The sequence below is a fragment of the Odocoileus virginianus genome, chromosome 4 (genome assembly GCF_023699985.2).
Source record: "Odocoileus virginianus isolate 20LAN1187 ecotype Illinois chromosome 4, Ovbor_1.2, whole genome shotgun sequence".
Taxonomy (NCBI): Eukaryota; Metazoa; Chordata; class Mammalia; order Artiodactyla; family Cervidae; genus Odocoileus; species Odocoileus virginianus.
The window spans coordinates 51,577,913-51,597,451 of record NC_069677.1 but is presented as its reverse complement, the minus strand read 5'-3'; the positions used below and the strand labels follow the sequence as shown (position 1 = coordinate 51,597,451).

Below are 19,539 nucleotides of genomic sequence, written 5' to 3'. Positions count from 1 at the left end.
TATTTGTATGTCACAACTTGTTTCTAATATATTGATAAGTGAACTTCAATATAATCAGCTTGCTAAAGTGTCACTTTATCTGTTTATTGTATGCATTTAAAAATACTGAGAAAGTGCCCAAAGGCCTCATCTGATACCATCTTTTTCTACGGCTCAAGAAAGAGTTAAAATCTCCTGACAGAGAACCTCATGAGCCACGATAAAGAGGTTGAATTTTATTTTAATTATAAAATAAAGATACTCCTCATATATTTAGAAGATTGCTTTAATACCACAAACTATATATTACAAAGATAAAGGGATAACTATGCAATGAGAGACATCTGGAAGAAACTCCCTTTGCCAAGTAACATTATCAGTCCTGGGATAAACTAACATAACGTGGCCCCGGATATGATGCACTGAGAAGGGAACACATTGCCCCTGTAGCATTCCTGACAAACATGTTTATTCTGATTCTAATCACGCACAATTGCACTCATCCACACGCTAGCAAAGTAATACTCAACATTCTCCAAACCAGGCTTCAACAGTACGTGAACTGTGAACTTCTAGATGTTCAAGCTGGTTTTAGAAAAGGCAGAGGATCCAGAGATCAAATTGCCAACATCTGTTGGATCATCAAAAAAGCAAGAGAGTTCTAGAAAAGCATCTACTACTCCCTTATTGACCATGCCAAAGCCTTTGACTGTGTGGGTCACAACAAACTGTGGGAAATGCTTCAAGAGATGGGAATGCCAGACCACCTGACCTGCCTCCTGAGAAACCTGTATGCAGATCCAGAAGCAACAGTTAGAACTGGACATGGAACAACAGACTGGTTCCAAATCAGGAAAGGAGTACGTCAAGGCTGTATACTGTCACCCTGCTTATTTAACTTATATGCAGAGTACATCATGAGAAATGCTGGGCTGGAAGAAGCACAGGCTAGAATCAAGATTGCCAGGAGAAATATCAATAATCTCAGATATGCAGATGACACCACCCTTATGGCAGAAAGTGAAGGAGAACTAAAGAGCTTCTTGATGGATGTGAAAGAGGAGAGTGAAAAAGTTGGCTTAAAACTCAACATTCAGAAATCTAAGATTATGGGCATCCAGTCCCGTCACTTCATGGCAAATAGACGGGGAAACAATGGAAACAGTGACAGACTTTATTTTTTTGTGCTCCAAAATCAATGGAGATGGTGACTGCAGCCATGAAATTAAAAGACGCTTGCTCCTTGCAAGAAAAGCTATGACCAACATAGACAGCATATTAAAAAGCAGAGATATTACTTGCCAACAAAGGTCCATCTAGTCAAAGCTATGGTTTTTCCAAAGTCATGTATGGATGTGAGTTAAACTGTAAAGAAAACTGAGCACCGAAGAATTGATGCTTTTGAACTGTGGTGTTGGTGAAGACTCTTGAGAGTCCCTTCGACTGCAAGGAGATCCAACCAGTCCATACTAAAGGAAATCAGTCCTGAATATTCATTGGAAGGACTGATGCTGAAGCCGAAACTGTAGTACTTTGGCCACCTGATGCAAAAGACCTGATGGACATGAGTTGGAAAAGACCCTGATGGACATGAGTTTGAATAATCTCTGGGGGTTGGTGATGGACAGGGAAGCTTGGTGTGCTGTAGTCCATGGGGTCATCAAGAGTCAGACAGGACTGAGCAACTGAACTGAACTAAATCATGAACAAACAATCAGGTAAATCCAAACTGAAGGACATTATGGACACAACTGGCATTTATTTTAAAAGATATCAATATAATGACAACAAAACTGGAGAACTGTTCTACATTTTAAAAGACCAAAGAGAAATGACAACTAAGAGCAATGTGTGCCTCTTAATTGGATTCTGAATCTAAAAAGAAAAAAAAATAATGTAAGAACAATTTTGGGACAATGTGGTAAAACTAATACAGGTATTATCTTAGATAAAATTATTGTACCAACGAACTCCTGGGTGTAAGATACGGCCAAGGATGTACTTTACAACACAGACAATACAGCCAATATTTTGCAATAATTGTAAATGGAAAGTAATCTTTCAAAAGTGTATTTTAAAATTTTAAAAAGATGGATAAAGTTGTTCTGAGGGTCTAGAAGAAACAAAAAATAAAATAAAATAGCAGAAAAAAAATAAAATATCAGAAAAATATATTATTATGCCAATATCTAATGACACGAGTTATTGCAGTTATACAGAATAACGTTGTTCTTTTTTAAAAATTAATTAATGAATAAATTTGGCTGTGCTGGGTATTCACTGCAGCATGCAGGATCTTTAGTTGTGGCATGTGGGATCTAGTTCCCTGATCAGGGATTGAACCTGGACCCCTCTTATACTGAGAGCATGGAGTCTTAGCCACTGGATCACCAGGAAAGTCTCAATCTTCTTGTCCTTAAGAGAGAAATGCCTGGACTTCCCAGGTGGTCCAGTAGCTAAGATTCCTTGCACCCAATGCAGGGGACCTAGGTTCCATCTTTGGTCAGGGAACTAGATCCCACATGCTGCAACTAAAGATCCCAAAGGTTGTAACTAAGACCCGGAACAGCCAAATAAATATTAAAAATAAGTATATTGATTTATATTAAGTTTAAAAAAGAGAGAAAAATACTGAACTATTTAAGGGTCGGTGTCATGATGTTAACTTACTCTCAAATAATTCTCCAAAGGAAAGCAAAGGTATATATATGTATATGTGTGTGTTTGTGTATATATATTATTAAATACAATATAATTAAGCTTTGTTATATTTACCTCACCCTTTCAAGTGCATAACTATATATGTATATTTACCACATACTGATTTACACATGAAAGGAAGATGAAAAAAAAGTAACAAAATTTAGTAAGTTAATTGGTGAATCTAGATGCTGAAGATACAGTGTTCATTCTGCTATTCCTGTGGTTTTTCTAAGGACTGAAATTCTTCAAAGCAAAAAGTTTGGGGGAAATATAGGAAGTGAGTCTTCCCTTCTGCAGACAACAAAGAAAAAAGGGAAAGAAGAGGAAGTAAGGAGAAATTTTCTGATACTACCAACATAATTATTCTTGCTGCTGAGAGGACAGAATGGAAGCAGGGAGACTGGTGAGCTCAGAGCCTACTGCAGCAGAAATGCCAAGAGCTGATGGTGGCTGAGACTAGGCCAGGGGCATTACAGATGACACGGAAGACACGGCCCCATCTGAAGCTCTACTTCCTAAGAGGCAGGACGTGGAGCCAGGTGCTAAGGATGAGAAAGTGATGAGAATACATGTTTGAGGAGAAGAGGTTGACAATACCTACGGCGGGAAACGTGATGGAGGGCTGATCAGGTGGAGCTGGGGAAGCACTGCAGAACTCAGCAAAGATCAGATACAGAGCTGATGGTGGGACCACTCAGAGCTATGTGGTTTCCCCATCGACAGTCAAGATCCAGAAAGGACAGTTTAATAGGTGGGAGTGACAAACAGCCTGAAGTGATGGATGACTCCTGAGAGGAAGGACATGAGCAGAGGAGGGGCTGACAGATAGAGAGGAAACAGAGGCCCAGAAGGCTAAGAGCAGGTATCGTGGGAATCATGGAATGACAGCTCTGGAAAGAGCGAAGGCTGTGGCCACAGAGGGAGACATTGTAAAATCATGCAACAGAAGCGCAGCAAGGGAAGAGTGGCCTGTGGCCAGGGAGCAGGTGGCCAATGTATAGCAGAGATGAGGGTCACAGCAAATGAAAAATGCAGAGAGGGTAAGACATTCTCCTGTTCAATGTTTCTATTAATAACAAAATTGCTCCTTGCATCTCAGTTTAGCATTGCCAGTGTCCTTCTTGGATTGTGAATTGACTTGTATTACACTCACGCCTCCAAAATAGATGATGCACTGCACTCCAGAAGGAATTGTGTGTACTTTGCCAGTAAGTCAGTTAATATCTGAGAAGCTGAGGTCAGGGCTCATTTACAAACACACACACACATACACAGCACCCTCAGATGAAATGTAAACACAATACGATAATCACATAATTAACCACTTTGTCATACATGGTTTACCTCTCCTCGGTCTCCAAACATGGAATCTGGAGGTTTGGGGAGTTGTTGTCCACTGATCACTTTCAGGATGAGCTGTTTTTTGGGGTTGGCAGGAAGTGGATCACCCGAGAAAGGGTTGAAAGTACCTAAGACAAATATAGGTTAAAATCTAAGGTTGGTAGCATGGAAATTACACATACGTATGCACACATACTGAAGAAGGGAATGGCAACCCACTCCAGTATTCTTGCCTGGAGAATCCCCATGGACAGAGGAGCCTGGGATTTAAGGAATTAAATATACTGCATGAGTGGTTAAGTCACTCAATCATGTCCGACTCTTAGCAACCCCATGGACTGTAGCCTGCCAGGCTCCTCTGTCCATGGGGATTCTTCAGGCAAAAATACTGGAGTGGGTAACCATGCCCTCCTCCAGGGGATCTTCCCAACCCAGGGATCGAATCCAGGTTTCCCGCATTGCAGGCAGATTCTTCACCATCTGAGCCACCAGGGAAGCCCATGAATACTAGAGTGGGTAGCCTATCCCTTCTCCAGGGGATCTTCCTGACCCAGGAATCAAACTGGGGTCTCCTGCATTGCAGGCGGATTCTTTACCAGCTGAGCTATAGGGGAAGGCCAAACACCAGCCTACCAGGGAAGGCTACTGAATTATTAAACAGTGGTGACAAGAGTTATTTACATTCCAAGTTGATACAGCCACTATGGAAGACAGTATGGCGATTCCTTAAAAAACTAGGAATAAAATTACCATATGACCCAACAATCCCAATACTGGGCATAAACACTGAGAAAACCATAACTGAAAAAGACACATGTATCCCATTGTTCACTGCAGCACTATTTACAACAACTAGGACATGGAAGCAACCTAGATACCTGTGGACAGATGAATGGGTAAAGAATATGTGGTACATATATACAGTGGAATATTACTCAGCCATTAAAAAGGAACACATTTCAGTCAGTGCTAATGAGGTGGATGAACCTAGAGCCTATTATACAGAGTGAAGTAAGTCAGAAAGAGAAAAACAAATATATTGCATATTAACACATATATATGGAAGTCTAGAAAGATGGTACTGATCAACCTATTTATGTAGGGCAGCAGTGGAGATGCAGACATAGAGAACAGACTTATGGACAGGGTAGAGGGGTCAGGAAGGAGAGTCTGGGACGAATAGAAACAGGATCATGGAAACATATGCACTAACACATGTAAAATAGGATAACCAACAGGAATTTGCTGTTTAACTCAGGGAACGCAAACCAGGGCTCTGTGACCTCCTAGAGGGCTGGGCTGAGGTGGGAGGTGTGACGGAGGGGACATAGGTATACCTATGGCTGACCCACGTTGATGTATGGCTGGAAACCAACACAATATTGCAATTAACCTTCGATTAAAAATAAGTATTTTTTTAAAGGGTTCTTTACTTACATTCCAATACTTAATTTTTCTCGTTTTTAAAAATCATGCTGCAAAACACTGAGGCACAATGCTTTCCCGGGTGCTCCTTCAGTAAAGGTCTCTTGCATTCAGAGATACGACTGTGAAATTAACACGCACCTTTGCACATCTGCTGGGGTTTGAGAACGTAGCCACAATTGCCGTTTGTCTTGAATTTGGCTCGATTTAACTGCATCATTCGCCCTTCAGACTGGTAGTTCAGTGCCACTGTGCAAGTTCAAAGTTTAAGAGAATTAGGTAAGATAGCAGCCGAGACTTAAGACCCACGGAGAACTGCTCCGCCCAGACGTATACACACCTAGCTGGCAGCCTGCGTTCCAGTAGGGCAGAGGGTTGAAGTTACTGGAATCGATGCGGTAGGCGGAGGGATAAATCCTCGTGAGCTGCTTTTGGTTATAAACCATGAACTGCTCTGATTTCTGCTGAACCACTTGATGTGCTCTTGTTTCACTGAAGGACAACACATTTCCTGTGGTTCCTAACACAGTTTTTAACAAAGGAAACAGAAAAGTGAGACCTGCAGCAAAGAAAACATCACTCATGAAAGATCCAGTCCGATCACACCAATAACAAAAAGCAGAGCAAAAGAGCGAATTCAACCGGAAGACGCCCAGCTCCTGAGCAAGAAAGGTCTAGAAAATCCCACTCCCAGGGCTCTTGTGCCATTTCAGATCAGAGCTTTGCCTCTTGTTCAGATAACTGTCTATTTTTTAATCCCACATTGTCTCAAGAGAATTCTCTCTCATCTCCCTCCTACATGTTGATCTGGCTAGTAGGAAGAGGGCAAGAGGAAACATTTTCTAGGTGCCTGATTCAAACAGAAGAGCTTTGCCAGAAAACAAGACACCTAAGGACAAATAAAACTATCTATGCAACTCATTGCTGATAAAAGGGAGACAATCATGGAAGGCATCATTTAGAAAGCACACATGTGAAACACATTAAGTGACTGCATTTGCGCATTAAGAAAATAAAGGGGAAAGAGTAATTCCAAAGCAGGAAAATTGGGTTTTAAAGTTGATTTGAGTAGAATCTTGAAGCCAGTCAAAACCTGTTTGGGAGAAAGGAATAATAATGGAAAAAGAATTCAAAAGGATATTATAAAGAAATAAAAGTTTCAGAAATAACAACAATCATCCACCTAGGCAAGTTTATAAATAATGGGGGAAAAAATGGGAGGTAAAAAACCCCAAAGAACAGGAAGTTGACATTAAAGTTTCTGCTTGAAGCATCATCAGAAAGGGATAATCTAGGACCAACGATGCTACAGGTTAGGGGGTCACGATGGAGTAAACCTCCAAATATTTAATATCCTACCCCTTTCTCCCAATTCTTTTTGTGCCATACATCTAGAATGCCCCACCACTCCCACTCCTTCACTAAGTATCCATACCTCATCCCCAAAATGACCACCCAGTCTCATCTGGACCTGTTGGAAGAGGCCAGCCTAGATAAAGACCTAAACTTACCCAGAGTATTATGTTCATTCCAGTGTGTACTCTGAACCCAGACTGAAGGACATGGCCCACGAACCAGAGTTGAATTACTGTTTTATTGGACCTGAACTATATCCAGACTGTACAAATTGATTTGTGCACAGTCTCCCAGGGCCCCTGTGGTCCTCAGAGTTGTACGTCTTAGATATTAAATACTGGCCAAATTGACTAGCAACTACATTCTAGAGTTGGAACTTGAAACAGTCATAAATACAAGTGAGAAGCAAAGAAATTAGAGAATTTCAGTGTTTAATTTGATGATTTCCTGCATACAGACTCCTTATTGTATATATCTTATTGACATAACTTTTTAGCAGAGGTTACATATCTCAAGCATACTAAAAATGATCATACTTGTAGGAGTTGATGAGGAATACTTTCAACATAGTAAGAGAAAATATAGTCTTTTTGACAAACCACCTTCAGATGTAACAGCACTAAAATTAGTACCACTCTTTCCTCTCTCTACATAAATTAGGCACACCACATCATCAATAAGATGACCTTGCTAATTAGGCACATGTCAATTAGTATATTAATAGAGCTGAATTGTTTTCCATTAGGAGAAGCCATGCATTCATTATCTATTACTTACTTTGTGGTGTACACACACACACACACACACACACACACACACACGACAAAAATAGGTGATGTTAGCTAACGGGATTATGATTTCCTGAGGCATGCAGTAGAAATTATATTTCTATGAACCAAATATACCTCTAACTCCATTAAAATACTTCCCAAGTTTATTTTCTAGCTGTAGGCAGTTATTGGCTTCCCTTGTAGCTCAGTCGGTAAAAAAAATCTGCCTGCAATGCAGGAGACCAGGGTTCGATTTCTGGGTCGGGAAGATCCCCTGAAGAAGGAGATGGCAGCCCACTCCAGTATTCTTGCCTGGAGAATCCCACGGACAGAGGAGCCTGGCGGGCTACAGTCCACGGGGTCACAACAGTCGGACACGACTTGGCGACTAAAGCACCACCACCACCACCACACTATCGCTGGGAATGCAAATTGTAGCAGCCACTATGTTAAAAAGTGTGGAGGTTCCTTAAAAAGCTAAAAATAGAGCTACCATATGATCCAGCAATCCCACTCCTGGGCATATATCCAGAAAACACAAAAACTCTAACTCAAAAAGATACATGCATCGTGATGCTCATAGCAGCACTATTTACAATAGCTAAGACATGGGAGCAACTTAAATGTCCATCCACAGATGAATGGATAAAGAAGATATGGCTGAGAAAACTCAGCCATAAAAGAGAACAAAATAATACCATTCCAGCAATATGGATGAACCTAAAGATTATCATATTAAGTAAAGTAAGTCAGAAAAAGAAAGACAAATACTACGTGATATAATTTACAAGTGGGATCTAAAGTATGACACAAATGAACTCATTTACACCATAGAAATAGACTCACAAACACAGAAAACAAACCTATGGTTACAAAAGAGGAAAGAGGAGGGATAAATTAGGAGTTTGGGATTAATATATACAGCCATTAATGAAAACAGTGACAGAATTTATTTTCTTGGGCTCCAAAATCACTGCAGATGGTAACTGCAACCATGAAATTAAAAAACGCTTGCTCCTTGGAAGAAAGTGAAAGTGTTAGTCACTCAGTCATGTCTGACTCTTTGTGACCCTCATGGACTGTAGCCCACTAGGCTCCTCTGTCCCTGGAATTTTCCAGGCAAGAGTGCTAGAGTGGGTTGCCATGCCCTCCTCCAGGGGATTTTCCCAACCCAGGGATCAAACCCAGGTCTCCTGCATTGCAGGCAGATTCCTTACCGTCTGAGCCAGCAGGGAAGTACCTTGGAAGAAAAGCTGTGACCAACCTAGACAGCACATTAAAAAGCAGAAACATCACTTTGCCAACAAAGATCCGCATAGTCAAAGCTATGGTTTTTCCAGTAGTCATGTATGGATGTGAGAGCTGGGCCATAAAGAAGGCTGAAAACCAAAGAATTGATGCTTTTGAACTGTGGTGATGGAGAAGACTCTTGAGAGTCCCTTAGACTGCAAGGAGATCAAACCAGTCAATCCTAAAAGAAATCAGTCCTGAATATTCAATGGAAGGACTGATGCTGAAGGTTCAATACTTTGGCCACCTGATGCAAAGAGCTGACTCATCAGAAAAGACCCTGAGGCTGGGAAACATTGAAGGCAGGAGGAGAAGGAGACAACAGAGGACAAGATGGTTGGATGGCATCACCAACTCGATGGACATGAGTTTGAGCAGGTTCCAGGAGATGGTGAAGGACAGGGAAGCCTGCGGTGCTGCAGTCCATGGGGTCACAGAGTCAGACAGGACTAAGAAACTGAACAAAAACAAGAACAAAATACATAAAATAAACAACAAGGTCCTACTGTGTAGCACAAGGGACTAAATTCAACATCTTATAATAACTTATAATGGAAAATAATCTGGAAAAAAGATGTGATGTTCACTTTCTACAGGTTCTCATATTCTCACACACGAAGTTCAAATTTTTTTTAATTGTCATCATCTGAAGAAGGATTCAACACCAAAGGGAAGAAAATCTGCAGATAAAAAAGTATACACTTGTAGAATAGGGGAAGAAATAAGAAAGATCTGAGGAAAAATCCTGGAGGTTGTGAGGTCACAAGACTCAGCACAGTGTTGTTTTCGCATCACTGGTACATAAAAAAATGGGAGACTCTGATGTAATTTTCACTTCCACTGAAACTACAATTATACTGAAAACCCACATGACCATAGCCTATTTTCATAAGCACTCAATAACTGGACAAAACACCAGTGAGAAGAGAAAAGGCTAAGGAGAAAGTGCAGCCAGCAAGAAGTCAGGCTAAGAAGAGTTGTGATTAGGATTTCTCAGCTCCACATATGGCAATTGATGGGTAAAAAACTGTGAAAGAGCCAAGGCTTCTGAAATTTCTGCTCTTTTTGTTAAACTGCAATCTGTGGGTTAAATTATTTTCATCAAGGTCAAAACTCTCAGTGAGAAAATTTGGGGTGTTTCAGGATGTTATTTTCGCCAATTAATTTCCTCTTTCTTCTAGTCATTCACACTTGGAATGGCCATCTGTGATCTGACCATCAAACTAGGTCAAGTCTCCATAGTTTAAACACAGGGAAGAGCTTGCTCTAATCCATCTGCCTTTTTAATAACAAAGTCCTCCTCTGCCCTGCGGGAAACGTCTCTGACCTCTAGCCAGTTAGGCAAACAAAGTGATCAATAGAGCGCTCCCAGTGAGCTAAGTATTGTTTCAGCAATCAGTTTCCTGACACTCAAGTTGGATTCTATGCAGTTCCAGAAATGTGTGCTGATGATTCGATTAACAAAAGTTTAACAATTGATAAAGAAAGGTCAGGAGTGTTTATCCAGAAGTGAAAACACTCAAGCCTTACCATCATCCACAATGTCCTGGGCGGCCACAGAGTTTGTGTACACAACCAGATCAGAGAGCTCTCGACACAGCTTCATGGTTTTCCTTCGGCGGCCCAACCTGTAAAACACACCCAGGACTCATGACGTTTTAGAGCTGGAAGAGGTGTGGGCTTTTGGTTACTCCACCTTCCCTCCCTGCTCTGATGGAGCCAGGATTAGAATCCAAATGTGATTTTTAGTTCAGCACTGTCTCCACCACAACACTCCACTCATGTGGCGTTGTTCACCGTTCAGCCAGATTTCATCCACAGTCTCTTCTCCTGAATTTATGAGTTCTGTTGTGAAGGGTTGGATTCCTACCATTACCCAACTGTGGAGCAATACCAGAGTGTACCAGGGAATCACCCTACTTTGGCAGAAGGAGAACCAGCCTAGACTAAGAAGCAAATTATACATCTAAGAGTCCCTTGGACTGCAAGGAGATCAAACCAGTCAATCCTAAAGGAAATGAACCCTGAATATGCATTGGAAAGACTGATGCTAAAGCTGAAGCCCCAGTACTCTGGCCACCTGATGCAAAAAGCTGACTAATTGGAAAAGACCCTGTTGCTGGGAAAGATTAACGGCAGGAGGAAAAGGGGGCAACAGAGGATGAAATGCTTGGATGGCATCACCAACTCAATGAACGAGTTTGAACAAACTCCAGGAGATAGTGAAGGACAGGAAAGCCTGGTGTATGGCAGTCCATGGGGTCACAAAGACTCAGACATGACTTAGTGACTGAACAATAATACATCTAACAAGAAATACACCAGACTTTCCATAGTCATTATCTTCTAGAGATATATTTATAATGATTTTTATTTTCTTCTTTATGCTTTTTCTATTAATATATTCTTCAACTTTTTTAAGACAAACATCACTTACTCTCTCTATATAACTATACAGTATATATCCTATAAACCACTCCTAGAATTTCTTTTCCTCCACAACTTTACAAATTCTACCACTTGCTCTTTGCCTCAGTAAAATTCTCCACAGATTACCACATTCCCTTCACAGAAGCACTTTTCTCCTCCCAGAAAACATATGATCATTAAAAACTTCAGTCCTCACCAAAGATACACAAATGTCCAATAAGAACATGACAAGAAGCTCATTAGTCATTGAGGAAATGCAAACCAAACTAAAATGAGATACCACTTCATGTCTACTAGGTTGGCTATAACCAAAAGGGCAGGTAATAATGTGTGTTGGCAAGAATGAGGAGAAATTGGAATGTTCACACCCTACTGGAGAACTTTAAATGGCTCAATTGCTTTGCCAATATAGTTTGGCAGTTCAAAAAATGAAAGATACCATGTGACTCAGCAGGTCCACTTTTAACTATATACCCAAGAGAAATTAAAACCTATATTTACAGAAAAACTTAGAAATGAATGTTCATAGCAGTATTATCTATAAAAGCCAAAATGTAAAAGCAACCTAAATATCCTTCAGCTAATGAACAAAGTGCATATATTCATACAATGGAATATTATTCAACAATAAAAATGATGAAGTACTGATACATTCTACAACATGGATGAATCTTGGAAATATTATACTAAGTGAGAGAAGTCAGACAAAAATGGGCCAAATATGGTAGGATTCCATTTATAGGTAATGTTCTGAAAAGGCAAATCTATAGAGACAAAAAGCAGATTAGTTGGGAGACTTTCCCGGTGGTCCAGTGGTTAAGACTCTACACTCCCAATATAGGAGGCACAAGTTTGATCCCTGATCTTGGAACTAAGATCCCCACTGCCACAGGGTGCAGCCAAAAAACAAAAAAGAAGTAGATTAGTTGGTATCAGGGGCTGGGGGAGAGAGGGGTGGGAAATCTCTCTTAATGGTAGAGTTTCTTTTTGGTGTGGCGAAAATGTTCTGGAATTAGATAGTGATGATATAGATTTATTCACTCTGTCAATATTTACTGAGCACCTAATGGAGATAAAATAGTGAACAAATCAGACAAAAATTCTTATCATAATGATATTTATAAACATTCAACAAAAGAATTAAGGTCAAAATGTGTCATTAACTCATTTGAGAAAGAAGACATGAACACAAACAGGAATAAAAACCAATGGGAAGAAAGAGTCCATGTTCCTCCTTTACCATGTAATTAGGAAACTCTGTAGCCATAGGTGAAAAATCTGGTTTTGTGAAAGGAAATGATTATAATAGAAATGATAAATAAAGCCCCTAAGACACTGCATATTACAGAGAATCTCTACATACAATTTGCTTTTTTTAATCCTTATCTAAAAATTGAGTTAGTTTGTTGAAGTCTCAAAAGGCTACAATCATAGATGCTTGGGCCTTGATAGCTTTTATGGGCAAATTTCTAACTGATTTAAGTGAAGCATGGAACATGACTTTGTGTGATAGCTTCCCTGACTATTGGGCTTCCCAGGTGTCACTAGCAGTAAAGAACCCACTTGCCAAAATAGGAGACATAAGAAAGAGATGTGGGCTTGATCCCTGAGTTGGAAGTTGATTCAGAGTCAAGCCTTTGTCAAACTTATATTTGAGAAATTCACAGAAGAGGCCTCCTGGAAAGTGATTCTGTTCTCTCATATCCTTTAGTGTAACTATTTATACACATTAAATTTTCTGTACCCTGAGGGTAAGGACCATACACATCTCCTCTGCCCTTACTAACTAGCTACTCTCTTATATATGGACATTCTGTTGAAGTGAGGCTCAAATATAAAATTTAATTCAACACTAAGTGATTCATTCCTACAGGACCTCTATGCTTCCAATTTTGTTTTAGTCTTTCAATAAGGCCACAGGTGTGTGTATGGGCACGTTTGTATATCTGTCTATGAAGGATATAATTTATATTCCTTTGTGAGACTTACTGTATATATAATCTTCCAGAAAATCCTGTATCAAATCATGTATCACAGTTTGGGTTCTAAAATTATGGTCATTTTACTCATCCCAAATTCTACTGGCAATTATAAAGCAGGCCTCCCTGGTGGTGCAGTGGTAAAGAATCCGCCTGCCAATGCAGGAGACATGGGTTTGATCCCTGGGTCAGGAAAATCCCCTGGAGGAGGAAATGGCAGCCCAGCCCAGTATTTTTGCCTGGAGCACCCCATGGACAGAGGAGCCTGGTGGGCTACAGTCCAGGGGGTCACGAGTCAGACAAGACTTAGTGACTCAACAGCAACAAATAATAAAGCAGCAGCTGGTATTTATGAGCACTTAGTTAATTAGTGTAGGGCTCATCAGGCTAAACAGTTGAGTTCCTTTAATCCTCACAATGACCCTATGAAATAGATACAAACGAGGAGCCTATCTAGTCCCATGTTAAAGTTGGAGGAGCAAGAGTCTGAAGTCTGACTGATTTCAGATCCCCGGCTCTCCACATGTGTTTATCATCTGTCTTCTACTTCAGTCTCCTGTAAAACTCCTCTGTGCTAGCTCATGTGGTCCTTCTCTCTTCTCTGAAGATACCTTCTACCTGGCAGCTGGTACAGCCAGCATTTATTAAGAGCCCACTTTGCACCAGGCAGTAAAAGTCCCCTACATATATTATCATCTCATATCCTGATCACATGTCCCACTGCACTGAGCTCTTTACCTTGTGACCTGATTTTCTAGACACCCAAGCTGATGGGGATAGAGAGGTCCTGGGAGCCTGAGTAAGAAACACGGGGAGCTTTCTTACCGGTATAGCTGGCCAGTCTCCTTGCCAGGATTCTGCTGTAAGTCCTCCTCATCATCAGTACTATAAGGTTTAGACCGTGATTTTGTGGTTTTCTGCCAGAAAAAAATCAGAGAAAACTTAACATAAATTCATTGCATCAGGTTCGTCTACAATATACAGAGAATGAAATGAACTTTAAGATACACGCAGACACACAAGGACAGTAACCTGGAGAAAAATAATTGACCAAATATTTCAGCTTGCCTTAGTAACAGGCATTTGTTGTTTAGGCACTAAGCCATGTCTGTCTCATTTGGGACCCTATGGTCTGTAGTCTGCCAGGCTCCTCTGTCCACGGGATTTCCCAGGCAAGAAAACCAGAGTGGTGGCCATTTCCTACTCCAGGGGATCTTCCCAATCCAGAGATAAAATCTGCATCTCCTATGGCTCCTGCATTGGCAGGCAGTTTCTTTACCACTCACCCACCTGGGAAGCCCAATGAAAAGAGTGTCTTGGCCAAAATTATCTTAAAATAATCAAGGCAAAACTGAGGGTTTCATGCTGTGAAACTGACTTCTAAGGCACATAAAATGTAGGTCTTAGACTGTTAGTCATGCATTAAAAGTTCCTATGAGGGGTAGGGTCAAGTTGTAATATTTATTTAAATGCTTATAAGGGATAAAGTATCCTCATACAGAAAGCTCATGTTCCTTTTGAATTACTCATGAAAGGCAGATTTCATTAAAAAAAAAAAAACAAACAGTAATTTTTAAAATGAATAACTATCATTCCTGCTTTTGTTCAGTATGGACTCAAAAACTCATCTAAGTCAAACTGTTCTTTTGAGATTTTGACCCATTTTAATTTCTAGAGCAGAATGAAGATTATTACCTATGGGATTCAGGCTGAAAGACTGTAGGACTAACTTGATGTCTTTGGACAGATTAGCTGTTAGACACAAAACCTCTTAGCAATGATGCAGTTTCATCCCCACAACACTGGAAATAAACCCAATATTTGGCAACACATATCTCAGCAACACAAATAATGGGGAGGGGCTCTAGTAACTGTAGAAAACCATGTCACCAAAAACTCAGCTTCTGCAAACAAAGGTAAAACTTCTAGACAAGTACCCTGGACATCCAGGGAACATGTCTTAGAAAAGGGAAGGGACTCCATCCCCACATTACTATGGAACTAAATTGCCTTCCAGATTTTCTCATTCACAATCAACAAAAAAAGCAAGCTACGCTACTGGCATAAATGCAGTCCAATCTACTGCACTGACAGCAGGGCACCAATTTAGTCTGGAACCTTATTAGGTCTTGGCTATGCCTTGAGGACCACAGTGTACAGAGTCCAAGCATCTGATGAGCTCATGTTTCAGACTGGCCTCTCACCATACTGATAAATCAGTTAATCTCTCAAGTTTCCTATTGTATTTTTCTAAAGGGCAGAAAAATAACACCTATCTTAAAGGATTATTATTTTTGTGATGATTAAATAAGATGGCATGGAAAGTTGTATAAACTTTGTATAAACTTTCAGGTTAAAATACCCTTAACTTTTAAAAAAAGTAATCTATAAAGTCTTGAGGACATTCATTCTTATGACTTAAGGCATAATAAAGTCCAATTCTGTAGCAGCTGAAGTAATCCCTAAAAGCTTTACTTTGGAAAATAATTTTAATTTAAATGAGTAGTTGTAATCAAGAAATGAAATATTCTTCAATTCCATATATAGTTAGTAATTTGAAGAGTTACAAAATTAATAAATCTATTTCTCAGGTTCATCTTAAAATATAAAATGCAAAAAGCAGAAATAAGTAATAATCATCAATGATGTATTTGGAGAAACGATGATATATTTTCTTTATATAAAGTTTTGACACACCATCATTAGCATACCATATAATCAGTTTTCACCTTTTTTAAGGTTTTGCATGTTGAGCTCTTTAGAGAGCTGCATAATTGTCTCAATGGCTGCATAATTGTCCACTGTGTGAATGAATCATAATTTACTTAAGCAGTCTATATGGGAGAACATTTTTATTGATTTCAGTATATTATGACTATTTCATCCAAACTTTTAATAAATTATCCTACTGATGGGCAGGAAATTCTAGATACAACGTTCTTTAAAGTACAAGAAATGGCCTCGGGAAACCTCACGCATAAAGTTCATCACTTAATAACTGATTTCTTATTTAACATGTTTTACCTTTTTATTGACATATCACATATACTTAGAAAAGTAGAAGAACCGTAAGTATACAGCATGATGGCTTTCCACACGTGAAACCACCCAAATGAGGAAATGGAATGTTATCTGCCCCAAAGTCTTCAGATTCTCCCATTTGGTCATCACCTTCTCCCCAGAAGTAACTACTATCCTGACTTTAACCCCACAGTTGTTTGGGTTTTTTTTGCCAATTTTTGATGTTCACATAAATGGACTCAAAGTATACACACTCTTCTGGCTCTGGCTTCTTTTGCTCAATGTCTTATTTACAAAGATCACACTATTGCATGTAGTTGTAGTTTTGTCATTCTCATTGCTGATATTCTCTTACACAAATACACCATCATTTTTATTCATTCTATTGTTCATAGACATTTGAACTGTTTCCTATTTGTACTATTACAAATAAGGCCCCTATAAATATCATTGCTTCAGTCTCATGACACACACCTCACAATAGAGCTGATAAGCCGCTCATGGTTCATAGAGCAGTTGAGTAGATACTGTGAGGGTGTTATTGTGGAGGATGTATGCAGAATCTCAACATCATTCTAATTTACATTTCCCAGGACTGATCAGGGGAGCACCTTTTCCATATCAGTCACTTGGATATCTTCTCTTGTGAAGCACAGTTAAGTCTTCTGCTCATTTTTTAAAAATTAGGGTGCTTTCTATTGATTTGTAGAGATTTTTAAAAATATATTCAGGATGTACGTTCTTTGTGTGATACGTGTAGTGAAAATATTATTTCCCAGTATGCTATTTGCTCTTTCATACTTTTGATGAACAGAAGTTCTTAAATTTTAAAGTAGTTTCACTGTCAATCTTTTCCTTTTCTGGGGTTCTGTTTAAGGAATCTACCATTATTCCAAGGTCATGATGATATTCTCCTGTTCCCTTCTAGACTCTTTAAATTAACTGAGTTATGCACACTTATCACTCTTAATTCGTTTACCTTATGCTTTCCGAAGTTGGTCATGAGGGATCGTCCATGTGCTTTCTTTCCACTTTCCTTTGCATCTGGATGCTGAGTAAATAAAGCATAAAATGATTGTTTTTCTTCTTTGTTTTTGTTTCTTCCTCAATTCTGGTGGGAGGGCATGGGGCGCCTCTCTCCTTCTGCCTCCACGTGGGCAGCAAGCAGTGCTGCTCATTTCTTCCTGCTCTGCCCTCCACTTCCCTGCAGGTATTGTCTTCAGAGAGGGGGACACTCACAGGCTAGAGGTCTCCGCTCCAGGGGACAGAAAGCCACCCTGCTAAAAGGGTTTAGACTCTGATCCAATTGCCATCCCTACAAATATGTATTAGGTGATTCACATGATCTAAGGGGAGACCTATAGGCCCTCCCTGCCCTCCCAGGACTTCCAGCTGAACAGAGATCATCTCATAAAAGGGAAGATGTGGGTGAGCAAAACCACCCCAAACCAAAAGGTCAGGGAGAGCATCTACATATATCTATAGAAACTAATTAAAGATGCAGTTCAGAAGCAGGAGGCTGGGTTGGGGAAAGAGGCAGTTCAGAAAATGCTGGAGAAGGGTGGGTAGCAGGTTTACGGGTTTATACGTATTGGCTGGTTTATATGTATTGACTGCCTTTGAAGATCTATTAAAGCTGATCATTAACTCTTCAAAAACCCTGGAATTAAGAAAGTAGTTCAGATGTGGTATAGAAGTAACTCTGCTCTCCAAGTTAGAAGACACAATTGTGCCACCAAGCAGTCACAGAGGCTTTGGCAAAACTCTCTCTTGACCTCAGTTCTCTTATCTGTGAGTTGGGGGGAGGAATACACCAGTTAACCTCTGAGTTCCTTTCTAGTTCTAGTAGCTCATCCCTCAGTAGGAGAACATGTCATCTGTTGTCCAAAACAGGACTCTGAAGAGTAAAATGGGGTACATTTAGTAATGACACTGGGGCAACAGGTATGAAGCGGGGCAGTCTCAGGCAGGTTGAGGTATAAGGTCATGTATTTAACAGGCACCTAGTATGCCCCAAGGACTATACCAAGTATATTACATATATCCTCTAATTCTAATATATACAACCATCCCTAGAGACAACTGTAATTAAAATTCCAGTTTTTGCAGATAATAAAAACTAAAGTATAGCAAAGTTAGATAACACGCCCAAAGTTGCAAAGCCAGTTGATGATAAAACAACTGTATAATTCTAAGTCTCCTGTCTGACTTGCTACCTCTCCCCTACTCTATATTCCCTCTTTATGTAGAAGTATATACAAACATCTCTCCCCAACTTGACCTCTCCTTGAGCATCAACACCATACCGTTAATTGAATTAATGGATCAAACATCATGCTAAGAACTTGATGTGCATACAAGGGAGACAGCAAGCAAGAGCGGTGCAGGCCCTGTTTCTCCCTGGGCTTGCACTCTAACGATGGACACAAATGATCATAACACACTTGAACAAGACTATGAATGGTGAAGGTTCAGCATGCTGCCTCATGACAGAGAAGGCGGATCAAGAAGGACTTCTAAGGGGACATGTTACAAAAGCTGAAGCCAGAGATAGGTAGACATTGTCTACATGATGTGAAAAAGAAGGGTGCTGTGGCCAAGGAAAGTGCGAACACAAAGGCCAAATGCTGTAAACTTGGTACCTTCCAGGAAACCAAGTAGGGGGTGTGTGTTTATATCATACACATGCATTAGTTGATCAGTCAGAGCTGGGGTTGGATCATCTTTTGGGCTATAGCTTGCAATGTGAACTTTATCCTCCAAGCTATGAACAGCATTTGAATGGTTTACAATAGAAAAATAACGGTCAGACACGCATTTCTGAAATGTCATTATGGTAGTAGTTGTATAAATGAGAGAATGGAGGGAGTGGGACCTCAGGAGAGCTGAAAAAGTCTTTTTAAGGACCAATTAAGGCTACCCAGATGACTGAAACTGGGATGTAAAAAGGGGGTGGATTCAAGGACTCAAGGTAGGCATCCTTCCTGTATATACTAAGTTCTTCCAGTGTGAAGGATGAGATTTCATTGTTCTTTTATGTCAGGGATCTCCAGGAAAAAGATGGCACAGGAGCACACACTACTGCACTGCTGGGCACTGATCCAGGGGGGGCAGGGAGCTGGAGTGAGTGTTGTCCTGAACCCCACAGCACATTCTCAGGCTTGGCTTCACATATGCATATGTATCTGACACAGATGGACTTCTCTCAACAGTAACTTGCCTTTGCTTGCCCATTGAGTCAAAAC

General features: G+C 40.2%; 1 protein-coding gene across 9 annotated transcripts in view; it reads right to left on the bottom strand.

Moving 5' to 3' along the window:
- The window catches only part of PLCH1 (phospholipase C eta 1), a 260,884-nt gene that overhangs the window by 14,057 nt on the left and 227,288 nt on the right, over nucleotides 1-19,539 (bottom strand). For all 9 annotated transcript variants that reach the window (XM_070466543.1, XM_070466550.1, XM_070466549.1 and 6 more), the window contains 6 exons: nucleotides 17,274-17,345; nucleotides 14,099-14,190; nucleotides 10,395-10,492; nucleotides 5,789-5,968; nucleotides 5,590-5,697; nucleotides 4,027-4,151 (listed from right to left, as the gene is read on the bottom strand). In XM_070466543.1, the coding sequence (XP_070322644.1) occupies nucleotides 4,027-4,151; nucleotides 5,590-5,697; nucleotides 5,789-5,968; nucleotides 10,395-10,492; nucleotides 14,099-14,190; nucleotides 17,274-17,345 (675 nt within the window). The remainder of the gene's footprint in view (nucleotides 1-4,026; nucleotides 4,152-5,589; nucleotides 5,698-5,788; nucleotides 5,969-10,394; nucleotides 10,493-14,098; nucleotides 14,191-17,273; nucleotides 17,346-19,539) is intronic.